This window comes from Heterodontus francisci, chromosome 7 (assembly GCF_036365525.1).
Source record: "Heterodontus francisci isolate sHetFra1 chromosome 7, sHetFra1.hap1, whole genome shotgun sequence".
NCBI classification, from domain to species: Eukaryota; Metazoa; Chordata; class Chondrichthyes; order Heterodontiformes; family Heterodontidae; genus Heterodontus; species Heterodontus francisci.
Window position 1 is genome coordinate 10,499,226 of NC_090377.1, and position 24,840 is coordinate 10,524,065.

General features: G+C 48.5%; 1 protein-coding gene across 4 annotated transcripts in view; it reads right to left on the reverse strand.

Moving 5' to 3' along the window:
* Positions 1-24,840, reverse strand: part of LOC137371842 (obscurin-like protein 1) — a 127,936-nt gene that overhangs the window by 37,194 nt on the left and 65,902 nt on the right. For all 4 annotated transcript variants that reach the window (XM_068034783.1, XM_068034781.1, XM_068034782.1 and 1 more), the window contains 3 exons: positions 10,215-10,481; positions 9,198-9,470; positions 6,572-6,838 (listed from right to left, as the gene is read on the reverse strand). In XM_068034783.1, coding sequence (XP_067890884.1) covers positions 6,572-6,838; positions 9,198-9,470; positions 10,215-10,481 — 807 coding nt within the window. The remainder of the gene's footprint in view (positions 1-6,571; positions 6,839-9,197; positions 9,471-10,214; positions 10,482-24,840) is intronic.

Here is a 24,840-nt window from a genome sequence, read left to right on the forward strand (position 1 = left end):
GGATGGACTACCGCGTCTTCTGGACCTCGGACGGGGCGCGGTGCCATGTCTGCAAGGGGGTGGGGCATGTTCGTAAGATTTGCCCCAACCTCCTGGCAGCCAACTCCACCTCTGCGGCCCAGTGTGGCGCCATTGCACCTCCTCCCACTCCCCCCACGCATCCAACAGACACCGCTCAGTCGGTTCTGGAGGCTGTGGTTTTCATGGCCTCCGGCGGGGAAGGGAGTGCTTGTCCGAGTGGAAGGAAGGTGCAGAGGAAAAATAAACACCGAGAGGCGCGTCCCCTGGACACATTGACACAACCCGAGCCTGAGCTCAGCCCAAGGCCCGATCTCGGGAACCCACTTGCCCCAGGGCTGGGCTCAGGCCCAGGGTGACTAAAAAAAAGGAGGGTGCGGAGGCGGAGGCCTCTGATGACATGGAGGTCTCTGAGCCTCCACGTCCAACTGGGAAAAAGAGGAGAAGGCACCCCTCAACATGGGCCGTGATGTGCAGGGCCCATCTGTTGGAGGGGAGCTGTTTCCTGGTTCGGGTCCCCAGGTTCCCCCTGCCACCACCAACATCAAGGCTGCAAAGTCTGGGCAGGAGCTCCCTACCCCTCAGGATGGAGGGGAGGGGGAGGTTCCTGTACAAGAGGTTCCCCCTCCTGTGGGAGCAAGTGGAGCCCTGCTCGTGGTGGGGGAGCCAGGGGACGCCTCCCATTCTGCCACTGGGTCGGGTGCCCTGAGTGGAAGGGAGGGCGAGGCTCCAAAGGGTCGGCCCTCCCAGCCAAAATCCACCACCGACCAGGAGACCCCCGACCCAGTTATAATTGAAAATGCTGCCCCATCTGCTGGATCAGTGGGCACTGGCGGAGCAGGAGATGGCCTCCTCTCTCCGCCTCCAGTCTTGGCTCCGGCTGAATTTCTGGAGTCGGGAACTTCCCTCTCCCCAGATCATTGGCCTGGGGACGGAGGTGGAGGGGGGGGTCCTGAGCCGCTGGTGCCCATAGGCTCCAGTTCCATCCTAGAACACAGAGAGGACTCCTCTGCCATCGATCCTGCGGGTTGGATTGTGGTGGAGGCGGGACCAGCTGGCGCAGCCTGGACGTCCGCCCCACAGTGTGTGGTGGGTGTGTCGGCTGCTGGCGGTGACGACCCGGAGGAGGATGGGGACTCGGTGTGGGGCACGGAGGACGATCTTGATTCCATCGTCAGTGAGGTGGTGGAGTCCCTCGTGCCTTCCACCGAGTCTCCTCTCATCCTCACAGCGGAACTCCAGGATTTCCTCGCGGCTTGCAGGGGTTGCCGCAATAAAGTTCAGCTGGCCCTCGGCTGTTGGTCGAATCTGGCCCTGGTCATTCAGTCTGTCCGTGCCACCCTCAAGAAAGTGGGGAAGGGCGCGGGCGTGAAACTGGTTGAGAGGCGCCGATTTAATGTGTTCTTCAATGGGTTGCTGGGGGAGTGGAAGGCCAGGTGCACCTTCACTCCCTCCTCACAGTGAGGTGCTGGTGACAATTTTTAAGTACCTTTGACATGAAGATAACCATAGCCAGCCTCAACCTCAATGGCAGCAGGGGGTCTCACCGTAGATTTCACAATCTCTCAGTCCTCAGGGAAGGGAGATACGCGGTGAGCTTTCTGCAGGAAACCCACACCGTTCCGGGAGACGAAGCCACCTGGCTCCTGGAGTGGCAGGGTGGGGTCTACATGAGTCACCTCACCCCTATTTCGAGTGGGGTGGCTATCTTGTTGGCCCCAACTTTTCAGCTGGAGATCTTGGGGGTCAAGGAGCACATGCTGGGCTGCTTGCTCCACCTCGCCGTTCGCCTGTGTAGCGTGCCGCTCCACTTTGTGAACGTGTACGCGCCCAGGCCCGGCGCGTTGCAAGCGCGCTTCTTTGAAGAGGTGTCCGCTCTCCTGAGCTCCATTGATAGCGGCGAGTGCATCATCCTCAGGGGGGATTTTAACTGCACCCTCGAGGTGGGGGATCGCTCTGGTCCCCAGCGCGGCCAGGCGTCGGTAGAGCAGTTGAAGGGACTGATCAGCTCCCTTAACTTGGCGGACGTCTGGTGGAATCTCCATCCCGACTCCAGTGCCTTCACGTGGAGGTCTGGAGGAGGAGGGTCCCGAATCGACTGCCTCTACTTTTTGCAGGCGTACGTCTCCCGCGTCTCGGCGGCCTCTATGCGGTTGGTGCCGTGCCTGGACCACCACCTGGTGTGGGCAGTGTTCACTCTGCTCTGCACGCGGGTGGGGTTCGCGTACTGGCACTTTAACAACCGGCTGCTGAAGGAGAAATATTCTGGGACTCGTTCCGTCGAATCTGGGCCGACTGGAGAAGGAAGCAGGGCGGCTTCCCCTCCTTGAGGCCACGGTGGTATGTGGGCAAGACTCACATCCGCGTCTTCTGTCAGGAGTACGCGAACAGGTCGGCCAGGAGGCGGGAAGCCGAGATTGGGCGCCTAGAGAGGGAGGTGCTCGACCTGGAGTCCTGCATCGGTCATGCCATCGCAGACCCGGCCCTGTGGCAGGCGTATAAAGAGAAGAAGGGCACGCTGAGGGACCTGCAGCTCATAGGGTCCCGAGGCGCGCACATGAGGTCGCGGATCCAGATCCTGGAAGATTTGGACCCTTCCTCTACCTGCTGGAAAAATGGCGGGGGGTCCGTAAGCAGCTCATCGAGCTGCTGGCCGACGACGGATCTTCCGTCACAGATCCAGAGGGAATGGGCCTCCTGGTCCGTACTTATTACAGTGCGTTGTTCTCTCCGGATCCGTCCAGCGAGGACGTGGGCAGAGTTTTGTGGGAGGACCTGCCGCAGGTCAGCCTGGAGGGCGCCGATGGATTGGAGGCTCCGCTCACATTGGCGGAACTGACCGGCACCCTCAACTAGCTCTCGACGGGCAAATCCCCGGGGCTGGACGGGCTGACCGTGGAGTTCCTCAGGGCATTCTGGGATGTCTTGGGGGACGATTACGTGCGGGTCCTGGGGAAAGCCTGGCGACCGGGGAGATGCCCCTCTCGTGGCGCAGGGCGGTCATCGTCCTGCTGCCGAAGAGGGTCGATCTCCGCCTGCTTAAAAACTGGCGTCCGGTCTCACTCCTCAGCACGGATTATAAGATCTTTTCCCGGGCTATGTCTACCCGCCTGGGCTCCGTGCTGGCCCACATGATCCACCCCGACCAGTCCTACACCTTCCCGGGCTGGTCCATCCAGGACAACATCCACCTGGTCCGGGACCTGATCCATCTTTCCCAGAGGACTGGTCTGTCGGTCGCCTTTCTCTCCCGTTCCTGTGCCTGCTTTGCAGGAGGTTGACAGGATTGGCTCTGCGCGAGCCGGCCATGCGGGTCGTCCTCTCGGCTTACGCCGATGACATGCTCCTCGTGGTCACAGATGCACGGAGGATGCGCGACTGCCAACAGACCTTTTCTGCCGCGTCCTCCGCGAGGATCAATTGGGAGAAATGTTCCGGTCTCCTGGTGGGTCAGTGGCGGGTGGACTCCCTGCCAGAGGAGTTGGCACCTTTTGCGTGGAGCACCATGCACCTCCTCTATCTGGGAATCCACCTTAGCCCCGCTGAGGAAGCCTGGCCAGCAAACTGGCAGGAGTTGGAGACGAAAGTCACCTCTCGTCTGGGGTGCTGGACAGGACTGCTCCGAGTGCTTTCCCACAGGGACCGAGCACTGGTCATAAACCAACTGGTGGCCTCCATGCTGAGTAACCGGTTGGTCACTTTGGCCCCGCCCCCTGCCTTCGCCACCAAAATCCAGAAGAAACTCGTTGATTTCTTCTGGGGCAAGAGGAAACGCTGGGTCTCTGCCGCGGTCCTGAGTCTCCCGATCGAGGAGGGTGGCCAGTCGCTGGTGCGTCCGCACCCAGGCTGCGACTCTCCGCCTTCGGACCCTGCAGAAATACCTGTACGTTGAGCATCCTCCCAGATGGTGTGCGCTGGCGATGTATTTTTTCCGCCAGTGTCACTGCCTTCAAGACGACACGCAGCTCCCGGTGGAGTCTGTTAGCCGCGCCTCTCTGAGGGAGTTGCCTGTCTTTTACCGGGATCTATTCCGAGTCTGGAACATGGTCGCCTCCAGTCAGTGAGCTCCCCCGCCGGCGGAGGAGAGCGCCTCGGCTGTCCAGGCGGCAGACTCCGGGGACGGACCGGCAGGCGGACAAGTAGCCGAAACCCCCGGGACGCCTCTCACTGCGGGTGGCGAGGGAGCTCGGAAGTGCGGAGCGATCCCAGCTGAGCTGACCCCCGCTCGGCCGGAACTGCTCATCGGACCCAGGCCCCGAAACCCTCCTCGGGAGCCGGTCCTGCACAACCCGAGCCGCCTCTCGGAAATGCCCTCCGTGCCATTCCAATCGGTGTGGAGGGGTTTCCTGTACGGGCTGTTCCTGCACACTCTCCACTTCCTCGCCCTCGTCAGCCGGCCGGACACGCCCTGGCGGTCCGCGTTGCCATCTGGCTGCGAGGGGAAATCCCGATGGAGGTCTCTCTACGCGGGGGTCCTCCCCCTTTACATCGGGGACCTGGGGTGGAGGGTGTTGCACAGGGCAGTCCCGTGCAATAGACTTTTAAGCAGGTTCACGGACTCCCAGGTCGCCTGTACTTTCTCCGGCCTGGACGAGTCCGTGTTCCATGTATGTACGGAGTGTGCGAGGTTGCAGCCCCTCTTTGAGTATCTGAAGGGGCTGCTCCTCAAATTCTGGCTGCACTTCAGCCTCACGCTCCTGATCTTTGGGCACCCGGTGAGGAGGGGCGTGGGCCGGGAAGAGGATCTCCTCGTCGGTCTGCTCCTGGACCTGACCAAGGTGGCAATTCACAGGTCCAGGCTGCGGGCCGTCGGAGGGTCCGTCCTCCCTGATTGTCTGCCCCTCTTCCGCGGTTATGTTTGCGCCCGGGTGTCCCTGGAGAAGGAGCATGCGATGTCTGCCGGCACGCTTGAGGCCTTCCGCGACCGGTGGGCACCGCGGGGACTGGAGAGCATTGTCGACGCCGAGAATGGCATTTTCATTTGAGTTTTTTGTTTATTTATCTGTTTTAATAAAGTTATTTTAAAAATATGTGTATAAAGGGGGCCTGAGGAATAAAGGCCCCCTCGACATGAAATATATAAACGGGGCCTGGGGTATAAAGGCCACCTTATAAAAAATAAAACGGGGTTAGATACAGAGTAAAGCTTCCAAAAAAAAAAGAAAGAAAAAACAGGGTTAGATACAGAGTAAAGCTCCCTCCTTCAGTTTGCGTTCAGTCAAAGGGGACATAAATTACAGTTCAATTAGTTTAACAGTGATGGGCAAAGATTTGAAGCAATATCGGAAAATATCAACAGACACTTACAGAAGTTTGAGTTAATTAAGGACAGCCAGCATGGATTTGTAAAAGGCAGATCATGATTGACTAATCAAATTTTTTGATGAAGTAACAGAAGGTTGATGAAGGGAATGCGGTAGATGTTACTTATTGGGGGATTTTAAGAAAACATTTGATAAAGTACCACATAAAAGGCTGGTTAACAAAACTGAGGCTCATGGAATAGGAGGGTCAGTGTCCAATTGGATAAAAACTTGGCTTAAGGACAGAAAATAGCAAGTCATCGTAAATGTTTGTTTTTCAGACTGAAGAATGGGACCACTGCTTTTTTTGCTATATGTAAATGATTTTGACCTTGGAATACAGAATAGAATCTCAAAATTTGCTGATGATACCAAACTTAGAGGTGAGGCATACAGCGAGGATGATAAGAACTGCGTGTAACTGGACATAGGTTATCAGAATGGGTAGACAGGTGGCAGATTTAATACTGACAAGCGTGAGTGCATTTTGGCAGATGAAATAGGGAGAGGCAATATATACTTAATGGCACAGTTTTAAAGTGTGCGCAGGAATAGAGGGACCTGGGGTTGCATGTGCACAAATCTTTGAAGATGGCAGGACATACTGAGAGAGTGGTTAGTAAAGCATATGGGATCTTGGGCTTTATAAATAGAGATTTGAGCACAAGAGCAGGGAAGTTATGCTGCACCTTTATAAAGCTCTGGTTAGGCCCCAATTGGAGTATTGCGTCCAGTTCAGGTCACCACATTTCAGGAAGGATGTGAGGGTCCTTGGGAGGGTGCGGAGGAGATTTACCAGAATAGTTCCAGGGATGGAGGATTTTAGTTGCAAGGTTAGGTTGGAAAAGTTTGGTTGGTTCTCCTTAGAACAAAGGATATTGATGGGAGATTTAATAGAAGTGTACAAGATAAGTTTGACAAGGAAAAACTGTTGCCATTAACTAAAGATACAAGGACTAGGGGACACAGATTGAAAGTTTTGGACAAGAGTTTCAGGGGGAATATGAGGAAGTACTTTTTTACACAGCGGGTGGTAATGATCTGGAACTCGCTGCCCACGAGGGTGGTGGAAGTGGAGACAATCAGTGACTTCAAGAGGAAGTTGGATGGCCACCTGAGAGAAATAGACTTGCAGAGCTACGGGGATCGAGCCGGGAAGTGGGACTGACTGGATAGCTCTGTGGATAGCCAGCATGGACTCAATGGGTTGAATGGCCTCCTTCTGTGCTGTAAATGACTCTATGACTTACGTTCCACAGTGAGCTTGGCTTGCGTTCTGTCGTGCAGTGTCTCACAGCGGTAGTTCCCTCGGTCCGCGAAGATGGTGCTACGCAAAGTTAAGCGCCTGATTCTGCCGTCCCGTTGGAGGAGGAACTTTGAGCTAGGCTGGATGACCACCCCCTGCTTCATCCACTGGACCTCACCGGACTCGCTGCTCACCTCCACCTCGAAGGCGGCATCCTGCAGCTCCTCCACCACCACGCTTGCCATCTTCCTCGTGAACACGATCTGGGTCTCTGTGGGAAAAGAGGGGACAGAGTTTACAACAGTTCCCCCTTTCTCCCTCTGCTCACCCATCTCATTACAGGTTCCCACATGGTGTCCGCTCTCTTTCTCCGTGCGTGAGTGCCCGTGGGCAATTTGACTGTCGAAGGGACATGGGCAACCTCAGGCCCTCACTCTGCCAACAAACACACAAAACTGACCGGCAGGAAAAGTCCAGCTGCTTCATCAATCCTGCCCCATATACCATGATGGCTGGAGCACTGTAACTAGACAGTCCCTCCCTCCACCCTTCATTTCCCCATTGCCCCTGACAGCAATGTAATCTCCTAGGAGTGGTAACAGAACCCAGAGATAAACCCCAGGACCAATAGGGGAAAATGCTCTGGGAAATTCCTCTCCCACCCTCTCAGGCGATTGAAATCCAATCCAAGAGATCGCACGGACCAAGTGATCTCTATCAAGACACACCATTAACATATTGTTTGCCTTTGCTCCGTGACCTTTTGGTCAGCTATGTGGCCTGGTCCAATCTGCACCTTCTCCTTTGTTATCTCTTGCCCAACCCCCACCTCACTTGTTTATAATCTGTGACTTTTCTAATATTTGTCAGTTCCGAAGAAGGGTCACTGACCCGAAACGTTAACTCTGCTTCTCTTTCCACAGATGCTGCCAGACCTGCTGAGTGAATCCAGCATTTCTTGTTTTTGTTTCAGATTTCCAGCATCCGCAGTATTTTGCTTTTATTAATTTGGTGGGGGGGAATGGTCGGCAGCTCTAGGTACGTTTTGGGGCGAGAGGGAGGTAGTTACTTGTGTGCTTATTGGGTGGGAGTGGGTCAGGATCACTTTACTTATTTTTTTAAAAATGAGTAGTCCTTTAAAAATTTAAATTGTACTCTCGGGCTCGAAGCCCTTTAACAAAGGCGTTGGCACCTGTGCAGTGGTGCCTGACACCATTGCCGGGGACAGACAGCCCACCCCCTCCACGTCATCGAGGGGAGTGGTCCGCCCCAGCCATTTAAATGAGCCGCCGCGTTTAATATCCCAGCGGCTCTGCAAAGCTTGACCCACGCGTGCGGGCCGCCATTGCTTACGGCCGCTGCCAAGCACGGTGGCGGCAACATAAATTCCAGCGCAATATTTCATTGCGACCATAAGTCTAAAGTCACCTGTTCCACCTGAGGCACACTCCACTCACCAAATGTTATCTCTGAAATTCCTCCTGTACCGGATCCCAAAATGTTATTTTCTGAAAGAAATCTCTCATCTGCGTTTGAATTACTCGATGTTAACTACTTCCACCATCTCCCTCGGGAGCCTGTTCCGCAGATTGACCAATCGCTCCCTGAAATACTGGCCGGAACTTTGCCGACACAATGTGGGTCCTGCCGCCAGGACCAAATGCAGATCCTGACGCGGTGTGGACGGACGGCGGGACTGTGGAGGGGGTTTTACCAGCGACAGGGTGTAATGTGGCTGCTAATTGGATTAGTTGGCAGCCTGCCTCCAGTCAGCTGCTGTTCCTGTCTTTGGAAATATCTCGTAGTTGCGGCAAGACGTCAGGTTTCCCTCCTGATGCCAGCCGCCACTATTTTATCACCCTCCCATCTCTCAGCACATCTCCAGAGGGCTGGTAAAACCCTGCGAGTGTTTCCAAACATTAATTTTGAGTTTTTCCCTTCAAGTGGAGGCCGTGTCCTCTGGTGCCATTGTTCTGGACAGAGCTTGTGAGGATGATGATTTAATAAGCCTTACCTATCCACAGTGCAAATTAAAAAATGCAAAGAACATCTTAAAAACTGCGTCCAACAACTATATTTCGAATCCAAAAAACAGCAATCAGTACCAGTGCAGCAATCTTTACACAGAGGGTGGTGAGTGCCTGGAACTTGTTGCCGGGGGAGGTGGTGGAAGCAGGTACGATAGCGACGTTTAAGAGGCATCTTGACAAATGCATGTATAGGATGGGAATAGAGGGATACGGGCCCCGGAAGTGCAGAAGGTTTTAGTTTAGGCAGGCATCAAGATCGGCGCAGGCTTGGAGGGCCGAATGGCCTGTTCCTGTGCTGTACTGTTCTTTGTTCTTTGTTCTTAACCTTCTCATTTCCAAGTGAGAACACGTCTGAGTTGTGTTGTCCTTTCTCATAATTCAGTCCCATCCAAAGTCCATTGCCCAGGAGGAGGGGGGGGGGGGGGGGCGGGGGGAGTCACTCTACAACAACAACTTGCATTTATATAGTACCTTTAACATAGTAAAATCATCCCAGGACCCTTCACAGGGGCGTAAACGGACAAATATGGTTACCGTGGATACATTTTTGAATGTACCCTACCCCCCCCCCACCCTCCGACAGTACCAGCCGTGTCCTACCTTGCACCTGGAGGTTGGCAGTGGAGACGATTCCCTCTGCGTCCGCCGTCACTCTGGTTGCCACGGAAAGCTGGCAGTCGCGTATCAGCAGCATGTGGCACAGCCCGTTCCGCGACGTCACGTACTTGTTGCTGCCGGGTGGGATTTCGGTGCCGTTCACGCGCCAGGCCAGCCTCACGTCCTCTGGGGACACCATGCACTTGAACTTGGCGTCATCTCCCTCCAGCACAGTGACACTGTGGAGGTCGGAAATGAACTCCACCACACGTGGAACTGAAACCAGGAGGAAATAGTTCCAGCTCAGGGAGCCATAAAGTCACCACAACAACAGCTTGCATTTATTTAGCGCCTTTAATGTAGTGAAATGTCCCAAGTTGCTTCGCAGAAGTGATTATCAAACATTATTTGACACCGAGCCGCGTAAGGAAATGCTGGGAAGGTGACCAAATGCTTGGTCAAAGAGGTAGGTTTTAGGGAGAGTCTTAAAGGAGGAGAGAGGGGTAGAGAGGCGGAGATGTTTAGGGAGGGAATTCCAGAGCTTAGGGGTCCAAGCAGCTGAAGGCACGGCCACCAATGGTGAAGCAATTAAAATCAGGGATGCTCAAGAGGCCAGAATCAGAAGAACACAGAGATCTCAGAGGGTTGTGGGGCTGGCGGAGGTTACAAAGACAGATAGAGGTGAGGCCATTGAGGGAATTGAAAACAAGGATGAGAATTTTAAAAGTGAGGTGTTTTCAGACCAGGAGCCAGTGTAGGTCAGCGAGCACAAGACTGTTGTGTGAACGGGACTTGGTGCGATTATGGACATGGCCAGCAGTGTTTAGATGAGTTCAAATTTATGGAGGGTGAAAGATGGGAGGCAGGTCAGGAGAGTGTTGGAGGTGACGAAGGCATGGATGAGGGTTTCAGCAGCAGATGAGCTAAGGAGATAGGTGATGTTATGGAGGTGGAAGGAGGTGGAAGTAGGTGGTCTTTGGCGATGGAGAGGGGTCAAACAAAACGCACAGCACTACAAACCTCTCACGTTAACTCGCGCTTCTGTTCTGTCGTCCTTAGACTCGCAGCAGTATTCGCCCTGGTCTTCGAGGGTCACCTTGGACAGGGTCAACGATCTCAGCCGTCCATCTGCTCGGACGACACGCTTACGACTGGGCTGGATCTCCTTCCCGTCCTTCAGCCACATGACGTCACCCTTGACCTTGTTGAGTTCGCACCACAGGGTGACAGTGCCATCTTTCTGTACACACAAGTCCTCCAGCTTCAGCACAAACAGGAGCGGGAGTTCTGCAAAAAAACAAAGAAGAGGTGTTGAGGATGACCCCGTGTCACAACGAAAGGATCTCTTCATCTCCCTCCAATTTTCCCCCAAAGTCTCTTACTACTTCCTGGGTCCAGTTTCACCTCCTGCATCTTACCCAACAGGGATAGACATTAAGAAGACATTTCCACCTGTGGGGGAGACCAAAACTAGGAGATAGTCACCAGAAAATCCAACAGGGAATTCACAAGAAACTTCTTTACCCAGAGAGTGATGAGAATGTGGAACTCGCTACCACAGGGAGTGGTTGAATAACTTAAGGTAATTAATATTATTAAAGAAAAGTACTGGAGAAATTAATCGGTCAAATCCCCTGGATGAGATGGCCTACATCCTAAGGTTCTAAAAGAGGTAGTGTTATGACCAGGTGAGAAAGGGGTCTAGGGTTCCCGCTCAGCCTTCACCTGGTCTTACCGTAACACACCGTTTTTTTCTTTAGCTCCCTCTTAGTGAATCCTTCTTCATTAACTTCCAATTATAAGGCAAGGAACCTAGCCAAACAAGTTTTCTTAGGTATAAAGAAAAAAGATTGAACTTTATTAAACTTAAACTCTTATTCGGTTAACGCCTATGGATACACGACACACCCACGCTATCATGCACACGCTATACACACATGCAGATAGAGACAGATAAGAGCAGAAGAAATAAAGTGGAAAAGTCTGAGGCAATATCTGAAGATGGTTTTGGTTACTATCCTTCGAGCTCACTGTAGAGTCCTTGATTGTACGTAGATCTTGCTTTTCGATGGGACCCAGTATTCTTCTTAAACCTTGTTCGATGTAGGAGACTTTTCTCTCTTGAAGTTCATGTGTCCTCAGTGGGTCCAGAGGCTTGTGAGAAAGAGATGGGAGCAGACAGGAGAAGTCTTCTCACTCCAGGAGCAAACAGAATTTTTCAGTTCAAAGCCTTTGTACAATTCAGGAAAACCCAGGTTGCCAAGCAGGTTAGTCATGTGACTAGTTGGTCTGACCACGCCTGTTTGTGGATACTTAGCTGACCCTGGAATGTCTTTTCTTACACACAATACCTGGTGCTCAAAGTCCGTTGTGGGTTAAATTGGAGCAGGAAATAGCCCCTTTGTCCCTCCAAGCACTGTCTGTTAGTATGCAAATGTTTTTTTCCCAGCCATGGCTGATCTGTTTAACAAGTCACTTCCTCGCTCCAGCAACAGTTTAGAATCAATGTTGATATGACAAAATTAATATGCCTCATTCTTGGCAGGTAGGGGGTCTGCATGACACCTCCACACGCAGCAGAATGAAATGTGATTTGAGAAAAGCACATTTCATCAAAAAGGGTTGAGAGAGAAAATATAAGATACAGGTAAAAAAAACATGCGTCGCTCTCTCATCCATTCACATTCATTCATAAATCCTCAAACTTATTACAGCCTGTCTTTTCTTAGTGGCAGTGCTGTCTTAACTACCCCCTTTTTGGCATCCCAATAAACATGGGGAAGTTCTTCAGTTTGCCCATTTCCATGACTGCCTAGGGCCTTTGTTCCTGTTGAAGTCGGCAAAGGGGTAGGGTTAGGTTTAATTAGCCCTAAGTTGGAATTTTTTCCTTCAGGAGAGTCAGTAGTGTTTCAGTGCTTTGTTGAGTCATGCAAAGGCTTTTAACTTCAGGGGACAGGTGGTTCTCTTTTTTTCTGACTGTGGGGGAGGCTTCTTTGTTAATCTCCCCTTTGTCCTCTGAAACACTCCTGCCTGCAGGTATTTGTGCAGACTCTACTGCACTCCGCTGTCACACTTTGACTAGGTGAGGTATCACCCTCACAGTTTCTCTGCCCCCTAGAGGTCTTTCTTTGTCTCTGCAGGTTCCTGTAAATGCTGTTAGCAACTCTGGTGGGGTGCTTTTTGCGTCTGTATTTACACAGGAGGATGTGGGGTCTAACTTTTCAAATTTTTGGGGGCTGGCTGACCAGACTGTAGGGGTTTTCATCTGGGATTCCTCCCAGACTTCCTTTAACCGGTCCTCTTGGTTGCTTTTCCCCCTTCCCTTTCTAACCTTTTGCCAGTCTTGTGCCTGCCTGTCCCCTTTTGTTCTTGGCGGGGTCCCTTACAGTGCTGGGGGGTCCTCCTAACACCGGTACAGGACTTAGGGGTGCAGGTTTCACTGTAGGTTGGAGTTTCCCCTCAACCTGGCACATGTGGCAACTCCTGCAGTACTCCACCACATCTTCGTGGAGTTTTGGCTGTCTTATGTGGGCTTTGGTCATTCGTATACCGACATGTACAGCCACTGTAATCTCATGGGCCGTTCTTACTATTTCTCCCCGGTACCTCTGTGGCACCACTAACTGGTGAACTACTGCCCACTCCTTGCTCTCAGGTCTGTGAGGAGAACTCCATTTCCTCATCAGTACCTCATTCTTTAAATAGTAACAGTCAGGGACTCCCTCTGCTTCACTTTCAGACTGGGCAGCCTGTGCTAACTCTTGCAATACTGGGTCAGCTCGCTGAGCCTCAACTAGGGAAAATCCATTTAATTCATTCTCTGGGTCTCCTAACTTTCCAAAAAAAGTCTCAGACAGGCAGACCTCATGACCATCTGCCTGTAGTGCCAATTCAGTCTCCTCTGGGGGAGCTGGTTTGATCACGGCCTGATCCACTACACATTCAGGGAAACTGCAGGGGTCCATCTCTTGTCGCTGCCCTGTTTCTCCGACTTCCTGCGGTCTTTCTTTCACTACTGGGAGCGCTATCACCTTCACCCCCATTAGATCATTACCCAGGAACAGGTCAACCCCGTCCACAGACAAACTAGGGACAATCCCTACGGTCACCGGTCCCGAAACTAGGTCGCACCCCAGGTGCACCTGGTGTACAGGTACAGGCATACACTGCTCTCCTATACCATTTACCACCATTCTGGTGTTTACTGCACTCTCTGAGGGGAAGTTCAGACCTTTTCCCAGTAAAAGGGATGTAGTGGCCCCTGTGTCCCTGAGAATTACTATGGGCTTGCTTGCCCTACTGGAAGGGTATGCGGTTACTTTCCCTTCAAACACAAAAGCCTGATAGCCTGCCGGAATCCTATTAAGTTTTCCTGCATAAGCTTTCTGGGTCTTTCTTGCTGCAGTTAAAGCTACAGCTTGTTCTGCTGTGTTTTCCATCAGGTTGGTCTTCACTGAGCAGGTGTGCCCTGATTTAACCCGATAGTTTCCCTTTCGTTTCCAGCAGTCAGCTTTTAGATGACCTGCCTTTTTACAATGGAAGCACACAGGTCTCTGGGTCACACTCCTGCTCACAGCATCTTCCTTTTTGGCTGGAGGAGGGCCCCCTGTGTCTCCTGCTTTTCTTTCTCTCCCAGGACTGCTTGGGGTCCTATCACCTTCCCATCCTTTGTCCTTTTCGGATTTGTGGGGGTGACTAGGAAAGGTTTTCCCCTGGAAAACCGACTTATAGATTAAAGCAAACTCATCGGCCAGAACGGCGGCTTGCCGGGATCTCTGAACCTGCTGCTCCTCTACGTGGGTCTTTATGGAGACTGGGAGAGAGTGTTTAAATTCCTCTAGCAGAATTACTTCCCTGAGATTCTCATAGCTGAGCTGCACTTTAAGAGCCCTCAGCCACTGGTCAAAAGCCAGTTGCTTACTTCTGTCAAACTCCAGATAAGTTTGAAACATAGAAACATAGAAAACAGAAGCAGGAGTAGGCCATTCGGCCCTTCGGGCATGCTCCGCCATTCAAAAATGATCATGGCTGATCGTCTAATTCAGTACCCTGTTCCTGCTTTCTCCCCATATCCCTTGATCCCTTTGGCATTAAGAAATATGTCTATCTCCTTCTTGAATATATTTCATTATTTGGCTTCCACTGCCTTCTGCGGTAGAGAATTCCACAGGTTCACCACCCTCTGAGTGAAGAAATTTCTCCTCATCTTGGTTCTAAATGGTATACCCCATATCCTGAGACTGTGATCCCTGGTTCTGGACTCCCCAGTCATCGGGAACATCCTCCCCGCATCTAGCCTGTCTAGTCCTGTTAGAATTTTATAGGTTTCTTTGAGATCCCCTCTAATTCTTCTAAACTGTAGTGAATATAGGCCCATTTGACCCAATCTCTCCTCATACGTCAAACCTGCCATCCCAGGAATCAGCCTAGTAAATCTTCTTTGCAAGAACATGGCAAGAACATCCTTCCTCAGATAAGGAGACTAAACTGCACACAATATTTCAGATGTGGTCTCACCAAGGCCCTGTATAACTGCAGTAAGACATCCTTGCTCCTGTACTCAAATCCTCTTGCAGTGAAGGCCAACATACCATTCACCTTCCTAACTGCTTGCTGCACCTGAATGCTTGCTTTCAGCGACTGGTGTCCAAGGACACCCAGGTCTCGTTACACCTAACCCTTTCTCAATCTATCACCATTCCGATATTAAACTGCCTTTCTGTTTTTACAACCAAAGTGGATAACCTCACATTTATCCACATTATACTGCATCTGCCATGCATTTGTCCACTCATCCACCTTGTCCATATCACATTGGAACCTCTTTGCATCCTCCTCACAGCTCACATTCCACCCCCCACCCCCCAGCTTTGTGTCGTAGGTAAACTTGGAAATGTTACATTTAGTTCCCTCACCCAAGCCATTAATATATATTGTGAATAGCTGGGTCCCAAGCACTGATCCCTGCGGTATCCCACTAGTCACTGCCTGCTACTCGGAAAAAGACCCATTTACTCCTACTCTCTATTTTTGTCTGTCAACCAATTCTCAATCCATGCCAGTATATTACCCCCAATCCAATGTGCTTTAATTTTGTTCACTAACCTCTTATGTGGGACCTTATCAAAAGCCTTCTGAAAATGCAAATACACCACATCCACTGGTTCTCCCTTATCTATTCTACTGGTTACATCTTCAAAAAACTCCAGTAGATTTGTTAAGTATGATTTCCCTTTTGTAAACCTATGCTGACTTTGTCCAATCCCGTTTATGCTTTCCAGGTGTTCTGCTTTCACATCCTTTATAATAGACTCTAGCATTTTCCCCACTACTGATGTCAGGCTAACTGGTCTGTAATTTTTCTCTCCCTCCTTTTTTAAATAGTGGGGTTACATTTGCCACCCTCCAATCTGTAGGAACTGCTCCAAAGTCTACAGAATTTTGGAAGATGACCACCAATGCATCCACTATTTCCAGGGCCACTTCCTTTAGTACTCTGGGATGTAGATTATCAGGCCCTGGGGATTTGTCAGCCTTTAACCCCATTAATTTCCCTAGCACTTTTTTTTTTTACTAATGCTGATTTCCTTCAGTTCCTCCCTCTCATTAGACCTTTAGTTCCCTAACATTTTTGGGAGGTTATTTGCGTCTTCCTTTGTAAAGACGGAACCAAAGTATGTGTTTAATTGTTCTGCCACTTCTTTGTTCCCCATTATAATTTCCCCCGTTTCTGACTGTAAGGGACCTACATTTGTCTTCACTAATCTTTTTCTCTTCACATATTTATAGAAGCTTTTACTGTCAGTTTTTATGTTCCCAAAAGTTTACTCTAATACTCTATTTTCCCCCATTTAATAAACTTCTTTGTCATACTTTTCTGAATTCTAAACTGCTTCCAATCCTCAGACTTGCTGCATTTTCTGGCAATTTTATATGCCTCTTCTTTAGTTCTAATACTATCCCTAATTTCTTTTGTAAGCCACATCCTTTTGATTAGCTTGCTTCTTGAGGGTTCTAAACTTTTGGCGATAGGCTTCGAGTATGAATTCATTTGCCCCTGAGGATAGCATTTTTTGTCAGTTCATAATTTGATGAACTCTCATCTGGCAACAGGGAATAAATCTCATGGGCTTTTCCAGTTAGCTTGCTTTGTAATAAAAGAGGCATGGTCTCAGCTGGCCATTTTTAGCTGCTTTGCCAGTTTCTCAAAGGACACAAAAAATACTTCTACATCTTCCTCACTGAATTTTGGGATTAGTTGAGCTAGGTTTAGCAATTCTGTACTCAGCCCTGAATTACGCTCCTCCATATTGGCCATGCTTTCATTGGGGTTACTCTGTCACCTCCTAGTTAACTCAAGTCATTTCAGCTCTCTCTCTTTGCATTCCTTCCAGAATATTCTTTTTCTCTCTCCTCCCTCTCTCGTTCCTTCTCCAGTCTTTCTTTTTCTTCATATTCCTTCTGGAAGGCTCTTTATTTCTCCCTCTCCTCTAATTCAAGTTTCCTCTGTTCCAATTGTAGCTTTGCTAACAATACCCTGTCGGAGTCTGCTTCTAACCCTGTTTCTGCTTCTTCAGATTCAAGGGGAAAATGGTTGGCCACTAGTCTTCGGAGTTCAGACTTTCTAGCCTTGCCATGTACAGTGATCCCACACTGCTCAGCCATTTTCCTCAACTCCTCCATAGACAGTACTTTTAACTTATCCCAAGTTACTTCACCCTGGCTTGGGGAGTTACTAGCTTCAGTTGCAGACATGTTAGTATTCAAGGACACACAACCACAAGAAAACCTGTATTGAAATCTTGCTCTTTTTTGATTAGGAACAATTTGGCTTCCCACTTCCAATTTCTCTCATTTGTATGTGGTCAAATCCAGGATGGTAGCTTCCAAATTTCTGTTACAACCAGGTCTCAGTCATCTCATTATCAAAAAGGAGGAGGTGTTGGTGTCTTGCAAAGCATTAAGGTAGATAAGTCCCCAGGGCCTGATGGGATCTACCCCAGAATACTGAGGGAGGCAAAGGAAGAAATTGCTGGAGCCTTGACAGAAATCTTTGCATCCTCATTGGCTACAGGTGAGGTCCCAGAGGACTGGAGAATAGCCAATGTTGTTCCTTTGTTTAAGAAGGGTAGCAAGGATAATCCAGGAAATTATAGGCCGGTGAGCCTTACGTCAGTGGTAGGGAAATTATTAGAGAGGATTCTTAGGGACAGGATTTACTCCCATTTGGAAACAAACAAACTTATTAGCGAGAGGCAGCATGGTTTTGTAAAGGGGAGGTCGTGTCTCACTAACTTGATTGAGTTTTTTGAGGAAGTGACGAAGATGATTGATGAGGGAAGGGCAGTGGATGTTATCTATATGGACTTCAGTAAAGCCTTTGACAAGGTCCCTCATGGCAGACTGGTACAAAAGGTGAAGTCACACGGGATCAGAGGTGAGCTGGCAAGATGGATACAGAACTGGCTCGGTCATAGAAGACAGAGGGTAGCAGTGGAAGGGTGCTTTTCTGAATGGAAGGATGTGACTAGTGGTGTTCCGCAGGGATCAGTGCTGGGACCTTTGCTGTTTGTAGTATATATAAATGATTTGGAGGAAAATGTAGCTGGTCTGATTAGTAAGTTTGCGGACGACACAAAGGTTGGTGGAGTTGCGGATAGTGTTGAGGATTGTCAGAGGATACAGCAGGATATAGATCGGTTGGAGACTTGGGCGGAGAAATGGCAGATGGAGTTTAATCCGGACAAATGTGAGGTGTTTGCATTTTGCAGGTGGGAGGTGTACAGTAAATGGCAGAACCCTTCGGAGTATTGACAGGCAGAGAGATCTGGGTGTACAGGTCCACAGGTCACTGAAAGTGGCAACGCAGGTGGATAAGACATATGGCATGCTTGCCTTCATCGGTCGGGGCATAGAGTATAAAAATTGTCAAGTCATGCTGCAGCTGTACAGAACTTTAGTTAGGCCACACTTAGAATATTGCGTGCAATTCTGGTCGCCACACTACCAGAAGGACGTGGAGGCTTTGGAGAGGGTACAGAAGAGGTTTACCAGGATGTTGCCTGGTCTGGAGGGCATTAGCTATGAGGAGAGGTTGGATAAACTCGGATTGTTTTCACTGGAACGATGGAGGTGGAGGGGCGACATGATAGAGGTTTACAAAGTTATGAGCGGATAGTCAGAAGCTTTTTCCCAGGGTGGAAGAGTCAGTTACTAGGGGACATAGGTTTAAGGTGAGAGGGGCAAAGTTTAGAGGGGATGTGCGAGGCAAGTTCTTTACACAGAGGGTGGTGAGTGCCTGGAACTTGCTGCCGGGGGAGGTGGTGGAAGCAGGTACGATAGAGACGTTTAAGAGACATCTTGACAAATACATGAATAGGATGGGAATAGAGGGATACGGTCTCCGGAAGTGCAGAAGGTTTTAGTTTAGGCAGGCATCAAGATCGGCGCAGGCTTGGAGGGCCGAATGGCCTGTTCCTGTGCTGTACTGTTCTTTGTTCTTTGAGAAAGGAGTCCTCAGCCTTCACCAGGCCATCGAGTCATGGACACACTTTTTTTTAGCTCCCCCTTGGTGAATCCTTCTTCACTAACTTCCGATTGTAAGGCAAATAAACTAATCAAACAGGTTTCCTTAAGTTTAAAGAGAAAAGGTTGAACTTTATTAAACTTAAACTCTAATTCAGTTAACGCCTACGGATATGCATTGCACCCAGGCTAGCATGCATACGCGATAACATATGCAGATGGAGACAAATAAGAGCAGAAGAAATAAAGTGGAAAAGTTTGAGGCAATATCTGAAGATGGTTTTGGCTAGTGTCCTTCGAGCTTGCTGTAGAATCCTTGATTGTAGGTAGGTCTTGCTTTTCATTGGGGCCCAGTATTCTTCTTAAACCTTGTTCGATGTAGGAGACTTTTCTCTCTTGAAGTTCATGTGTCCTCAGTGGGTCCAGAGGCTTGTGAGAAAGAGATGGGAGCAGACAGGAGAGGTTTTCTCACTTCAGGAGCAAACAGTCTTTTTACGTTCAAATTCTTTGTACAATTCAGAAAAACCCAGGTTGCCAAGCAGATTAGTCATGTGATCAGCTGGTCTGACCACGTCTGTTTGTGGATTCACTTGTCTTAGCCGACCCTGGAATGTCTCTTCTTACACACAATGCCTGGTGCTCAAAGTCCATTGTGGGTTAAATTGGAGCAAGGAATAGCCCCTTTGTCCCTTCAAGCACTCTCTGTTAGTATGCAAATGTTTTTTTCCCGCCATGGCTGATCTTTTTAACAAGTCATTTCGTCACTCCAGCAACAGTTTAAAATCAATGTTCATATGACAAAATTAATATGCCTCATTCTTGGCAGGTGGGGGGTCTGCATGACAGGTAGCTACAGAGATATGGATGCAATGATTCTGTTCTTCCTGAATTTCCTAGATTCTAGTACCTTCCCCATGGATTGGATGGTAACAAATGTAACACTGTTATTCAAGAAAGGAAGGACAGATTAACCAGGGAACTACAGGCCAGTTAGTCTGACATCAAGGAAAATGCTGCAATCTATTATTAAGGAATTGGTAACAGGACATTTGGAAAAACCACATAAGTATTAGGCAGGGTCAACACTGTTTTATGAAAGGGAAATCATGATAGACAAATCTATGAGAAATTTGAGGCAGTGTAACTAGCAGGGTAATAAGGGGGAATCAGTGGATGTAGTATATCTGGATTTTCAGAAGGCACTTGATTAGGATCCACATGAAAAGTTGTTGAGTAAGATGAAGGCTCGTGGGATTGAGGGTAAATATCGCAGGAATAGAGGATTGGTTAACAGGCAGAAAACATTTTCAGGTTGGCAGGCTGTAACTAGTGGAGTGCTGTAAGGATCAGTGCTGGGGCCTCAGTTATTTACAATCTATATAAATGTCTTAGATGAGGGGACAGAGCGTTATCATTCCAAGTTTGCTGATGATACAAAGTTAGGTGAAAAAGTAAGCTTTGAGGAGGATGTAAGGAGGGTACAAAGGGATATGGACAAGTTAAGTTATTGGATAAGAAGGTGTAAGTGTGAAATCATCCTCTTTGGTAGGAAGAATAGAAAAGCAGAATATTTGTAAAATGTGAGAGACTGGTATATCTTGGTATTCAGAGGGATTTGCAGGTCCTTTTACACAAAGTTAGAATGCAAGTACTATTGTGTTGTTAGGTTTGTATTAGTAGCTTTGTAGGGCGTTCTAGAGAGAGCCTTAGACTCCAGTAAAGGTTAACTAACAACTCTTTATTATTTGCAGTTACTATATACACTCTCCACATGCCACCTAAGCTAGCATCCTTCATGCTGCTGTACCACCTTCTTCTCAGGCCTATGTCATGTGATTGTTACATCATCACTTGGATAGTGGGACAGGTCTCTCTCTCTGTCTTCGGTGTTAACCCTTTACATCCTTATACTACAGGTATAGCAAGAAATTAGGAAAGCAAATGGTATGTTAACCTTTATTGCAAGGGGAGTTGGAGTACAAGAGAAAAAGGAAGTCTTGCTACAATTGTACAGGGCTTTGGTGAGACCACACCTGGAGCATTGTGTACAGTTTGGTCTCCTTACCTAAGGAAGGATATACATGCCTTAGAAGGATTACAACAAATTGATTCCTGGATATAAGGGCTGTTCTATTAGGAAAATTGGGTCGAATGGGCCTATAGTCTCTGGAGTTTAGAAGAATGGGAGGTGATCTCACTGAATTATAAAATTCTAAGAGGGCTTAACAGGGTAATTGCTGAGAGGCTGTTTCTCCTGGCTGGAGAGACGAGTAACGTTTGCACCTCACAAGTGCCAGGCAATGACCATCTCCAACAAGAGATAAACTAAAAATCTCCCCTTGATATTCAACGGCATTACCATCGCTGAATTCCCCACCATCCTGGGGGTTACCATGGGCCAGAAACTTAACTGGACCAGCCACATAAATACTGTGGCTATAAAAGCAGGTCAGAGGCAGGGAATTCTGTGGCGAGTAACTTACCTCCCGACTCCCCAAAGCCTGTCTACCATCTACAAGGCACAAATGAGGAGTGTGATGGAATACTCTCCACTTGCCTGGATGGGTGCGGCTCCAACAACACTCAAGATGCTCGACACCATCCAAGATAAAGCAGACCACTTGATTAGCACCCCATCCACCACCTTAAACATCCACTCCCTGCACAGTGGCAGTAGTATGTACCATCTACAAGATTCACTGCAGAAACTTACCAAGGCTCCTTCAACAGCACCTTCAAAATCCACGACCTCTACCACCTAGAAGGACAAGGGCAGCAGATGCATGGGAACACCACCACCTGCAAGTTGCCCTCCAAGTCACACACCATCCTGACTTAGAACTATATCGCTGTTCCTTCACTATCGCTGGGTCAAAATCCTGGAATTCCCTCCCTAACAGCACTGCGGGTGTACCTACACCACATGGACTGCAGCAGTTCCAGAGGGCAATTAGAGACGGGCAATAAATGCTGGCTTTGTCAGCAATGCCCAGACCCTGAGAATTAATTTTTTAAAATGTGGATAAGATTACCAGCATGGGAGTTGGAAGAGGAAACCTTAATTGGTTTCAAGAAGGAACTAAGCAAGTTTCTGTCAACAAATGAGATTCTGGGTCATTATAAATGCACCATGGGATGAGGTGAAGGGTGCTCTTACCTGTATTTATATATTAGGGGATGTGGGAGGGAGGAGAGGGGATTAAAGCAAGTGATAGCAAGGATCTTAATACAGGGTGATGCCAGGAAGCACTTCTTCACACAAAGGGTAGAGGAAATCTGGAACTCTCGCCCCCAAAAAGTTTTTGAGACTGGGGTTCAATTGTAAATTTCAAAACTGAGAGTGATAGATTTTTGTTGGGTAAGGGGATTAAGGGTTACAGAACCAAAGTGGTTGGGTGGAGTTAAGATACAGATCAGCCATGATCTAACAAAGGGCTTTAAACTAAACAAGGGGGAAGAGGGATTACGCTTGGGTAAATGTAGCAAATCAAAAGGGTACAGTCAAGTCAGGAGAGCAGAATAGTAATAGGGGAAATGAAGGTCAGAGAATGGCAGGAAGGGACAGAGAGAAAAAGCCTAAGACCACACCAACAGTCAAGACTAGATGCATGTAGCATTCATAACAAAATAGACAAATTGATAGCACACATTGAAGTAAATAAATATGATCCTTTAGCCATTACGGAGACGTGGCTGCAGGATGACAAGGATTGGGTCCTGAATACTGAGGGGTATATGAAATTCAAGAAGAATAGGAAGCTAGGTAAAGGTGGAGGGGTAGCACTGTTAATCAAGGATGGCATTGGTGCAATAGTTAGAGATGGCCTTGGTTCAGGAGATCAGGATGGAGAATTGGTTTGGGTGGAGATTAGGAACAGTAAGGGAAAGAAGTCACTAATGGTTGTGGTCTACACGCCCCCTAACAGTAACCACAATGTAGGACGAAGTATCCAAGAAGAAATACTGGGTGCTTGTGATAAAGGGATGGCAATAATCATGGGCGATTTTAATCTACATATAAACTGAAAAAATCAGATTGGCAATAGTAGCCTGGATTATGAGTTCATAGAATGCTTTTGAGATAGTTCCTTAGAGCAGCATGTTCTGGAACCAACCAGAGAGCAGGTTATATTAGACTTGGTATTGTGTAATGTGACAGGATTAATTCATGACCTCAGAGTAAAGGCGCCTCTAGGTAGCAGCGATCACAATATGATTGAACTTTACATACAGTTTGAAAGAGAGAAGAGTGGGTCTAAGACTAGTATTTTAAACTGAAATAAGGACTACTATATGGGCATGAAAGCTGAGCTAGCTGAAGTGAACTGGGTTACTAGGTTTGGAGATAAATCAATAGAGAAGCAATAGCAGACATTTAAGGGGATATTTCAGAATACTCAGAATACGTATATTCCTACTATAAAGAAAATTCTGAGGGGAGGCTCCATCATCAGTGGTTAACTAAAGAAGTTAAGGAAAGCATCAAACCTAAGGAAAAAAGCATATAATTGTGCAAAGATGAGTGGCAGGTCACGTGGTTGGTCAGAATATAAAGAACAGTAGAGAATGACGAAAAGGTTAATCAGGACAAAGAAATTAATAATCGTAATAGTCAGCATGGTTTTGTGAAAGGGAAATCAGGTTTAATCAATTTATTGGAGTTCTTTGAATGAGTAACATGCACTGTGGATAAAGGGGAGCACGTTGACATACTGTACTTGGATTTCCAGAATTCCAGAAGGTATTTGACAAGGTGCCACATAAAAGGTTATTGTGCAAAGTAGGAGCTCATGATGTAGGGGTTAACATATTAGCATGGATAGAAGATTGGCTGGCTGGCAGAAAACAGAGAGTATGCACAAATGGGTCCTTTTCTGATTGGCAGGATGTGACGAGTGGAGTCCTGCTGGGGTCTGTGCTGGGGCCTCAACTTTTTACAATTTATATCAATGACTTAGATGAGGGGAGCAATGGCACGGCAGCTAAATTTACAGATGACAGAAAGGTAGGTAGGAAAGTATGTTGTGATGAGGACATAAGGAGGTTGCAGACCGATATATATATATAGGTTGAGTGAGTGGGCAAAAATCTGGCGGATGGAGTATAATGTGGGAAAATGTGAAGTTGTTCACTTTGGCATAAAGAATAAAGTAGCAGAGTATTACTTAAACAGAGAACGATTGCAGAATTCCAAGGTGCAGAGGGATCTAGGTGTTTTAGTTTTAGAGATACAGCACTGAAACAGGCCCTTCGGCCCACCGAGTCTGTGCCGACCATCAACCACCCATTTACACTAATCCCATATTCCTACCACATCCCCACCTGTCCCTATATTTCCCTACCTATACTAGGGGCAATTTATAATGGCCAATTAACCTATCAACCTGCAAGTCTTTGGCATGTGGGAGGAAACCGGAGCACCCGGAGGAAACCCACGCAGACACAGGGAGAACTTGCAAGCTCCACACAGGCAGTACCCAGAATTGAACCCAGGTCGCTGGAGCTGTGAGGCTGCGGTGCTAACCACTGTGCCGCCCTAGTTCTAGTGCAGGAGTCACACAAAGTATGCAGGTACTGCAAATCATAAAGAAGGCTAATGGAATGCTATCCTTTATTACGAGGGGAATTGAAAATAAAAGTAAGGATGTTATGCTTCAGTTCTGCAGGGCATTGGTGAGACAATAATGTGTGCAGTTTTGGTCTCCATATTTAAGGAGGATGTAAATGCATTGGAGGTGGTTCAGAGGAGGTTTCCTAGATTGATACCTGGAATGAGCAGGTTGTCTTATGCGGAAAGGTTGGACAGACTGTGCTTGTTTTCACTGGAGTTTAGAAGAGTGAGGGGAGACCTGATTGAAGTAAAGAAGATCCTGAACAGTCTTGACAAGGTGGATGTGGAAAGGATGTTTCCTCTTGTGGGTGAGTCCAGAACAAGAGGGCACTGTTTTAAAATTAGGGGTCTCCCTTTTAGGACAGAGATGAGGAGAAATTTTTTCTCTGAGGGTTGTGCGACTTTGGAATTCTCTGCCTCAGAAGGTGTTGGAGGCGGGGTCATTGAATATTTTTAAGGCGGAGGTAGATAGATTCTTGTTAGGCAAGGGAATCAAAGGTTATAGGGGGT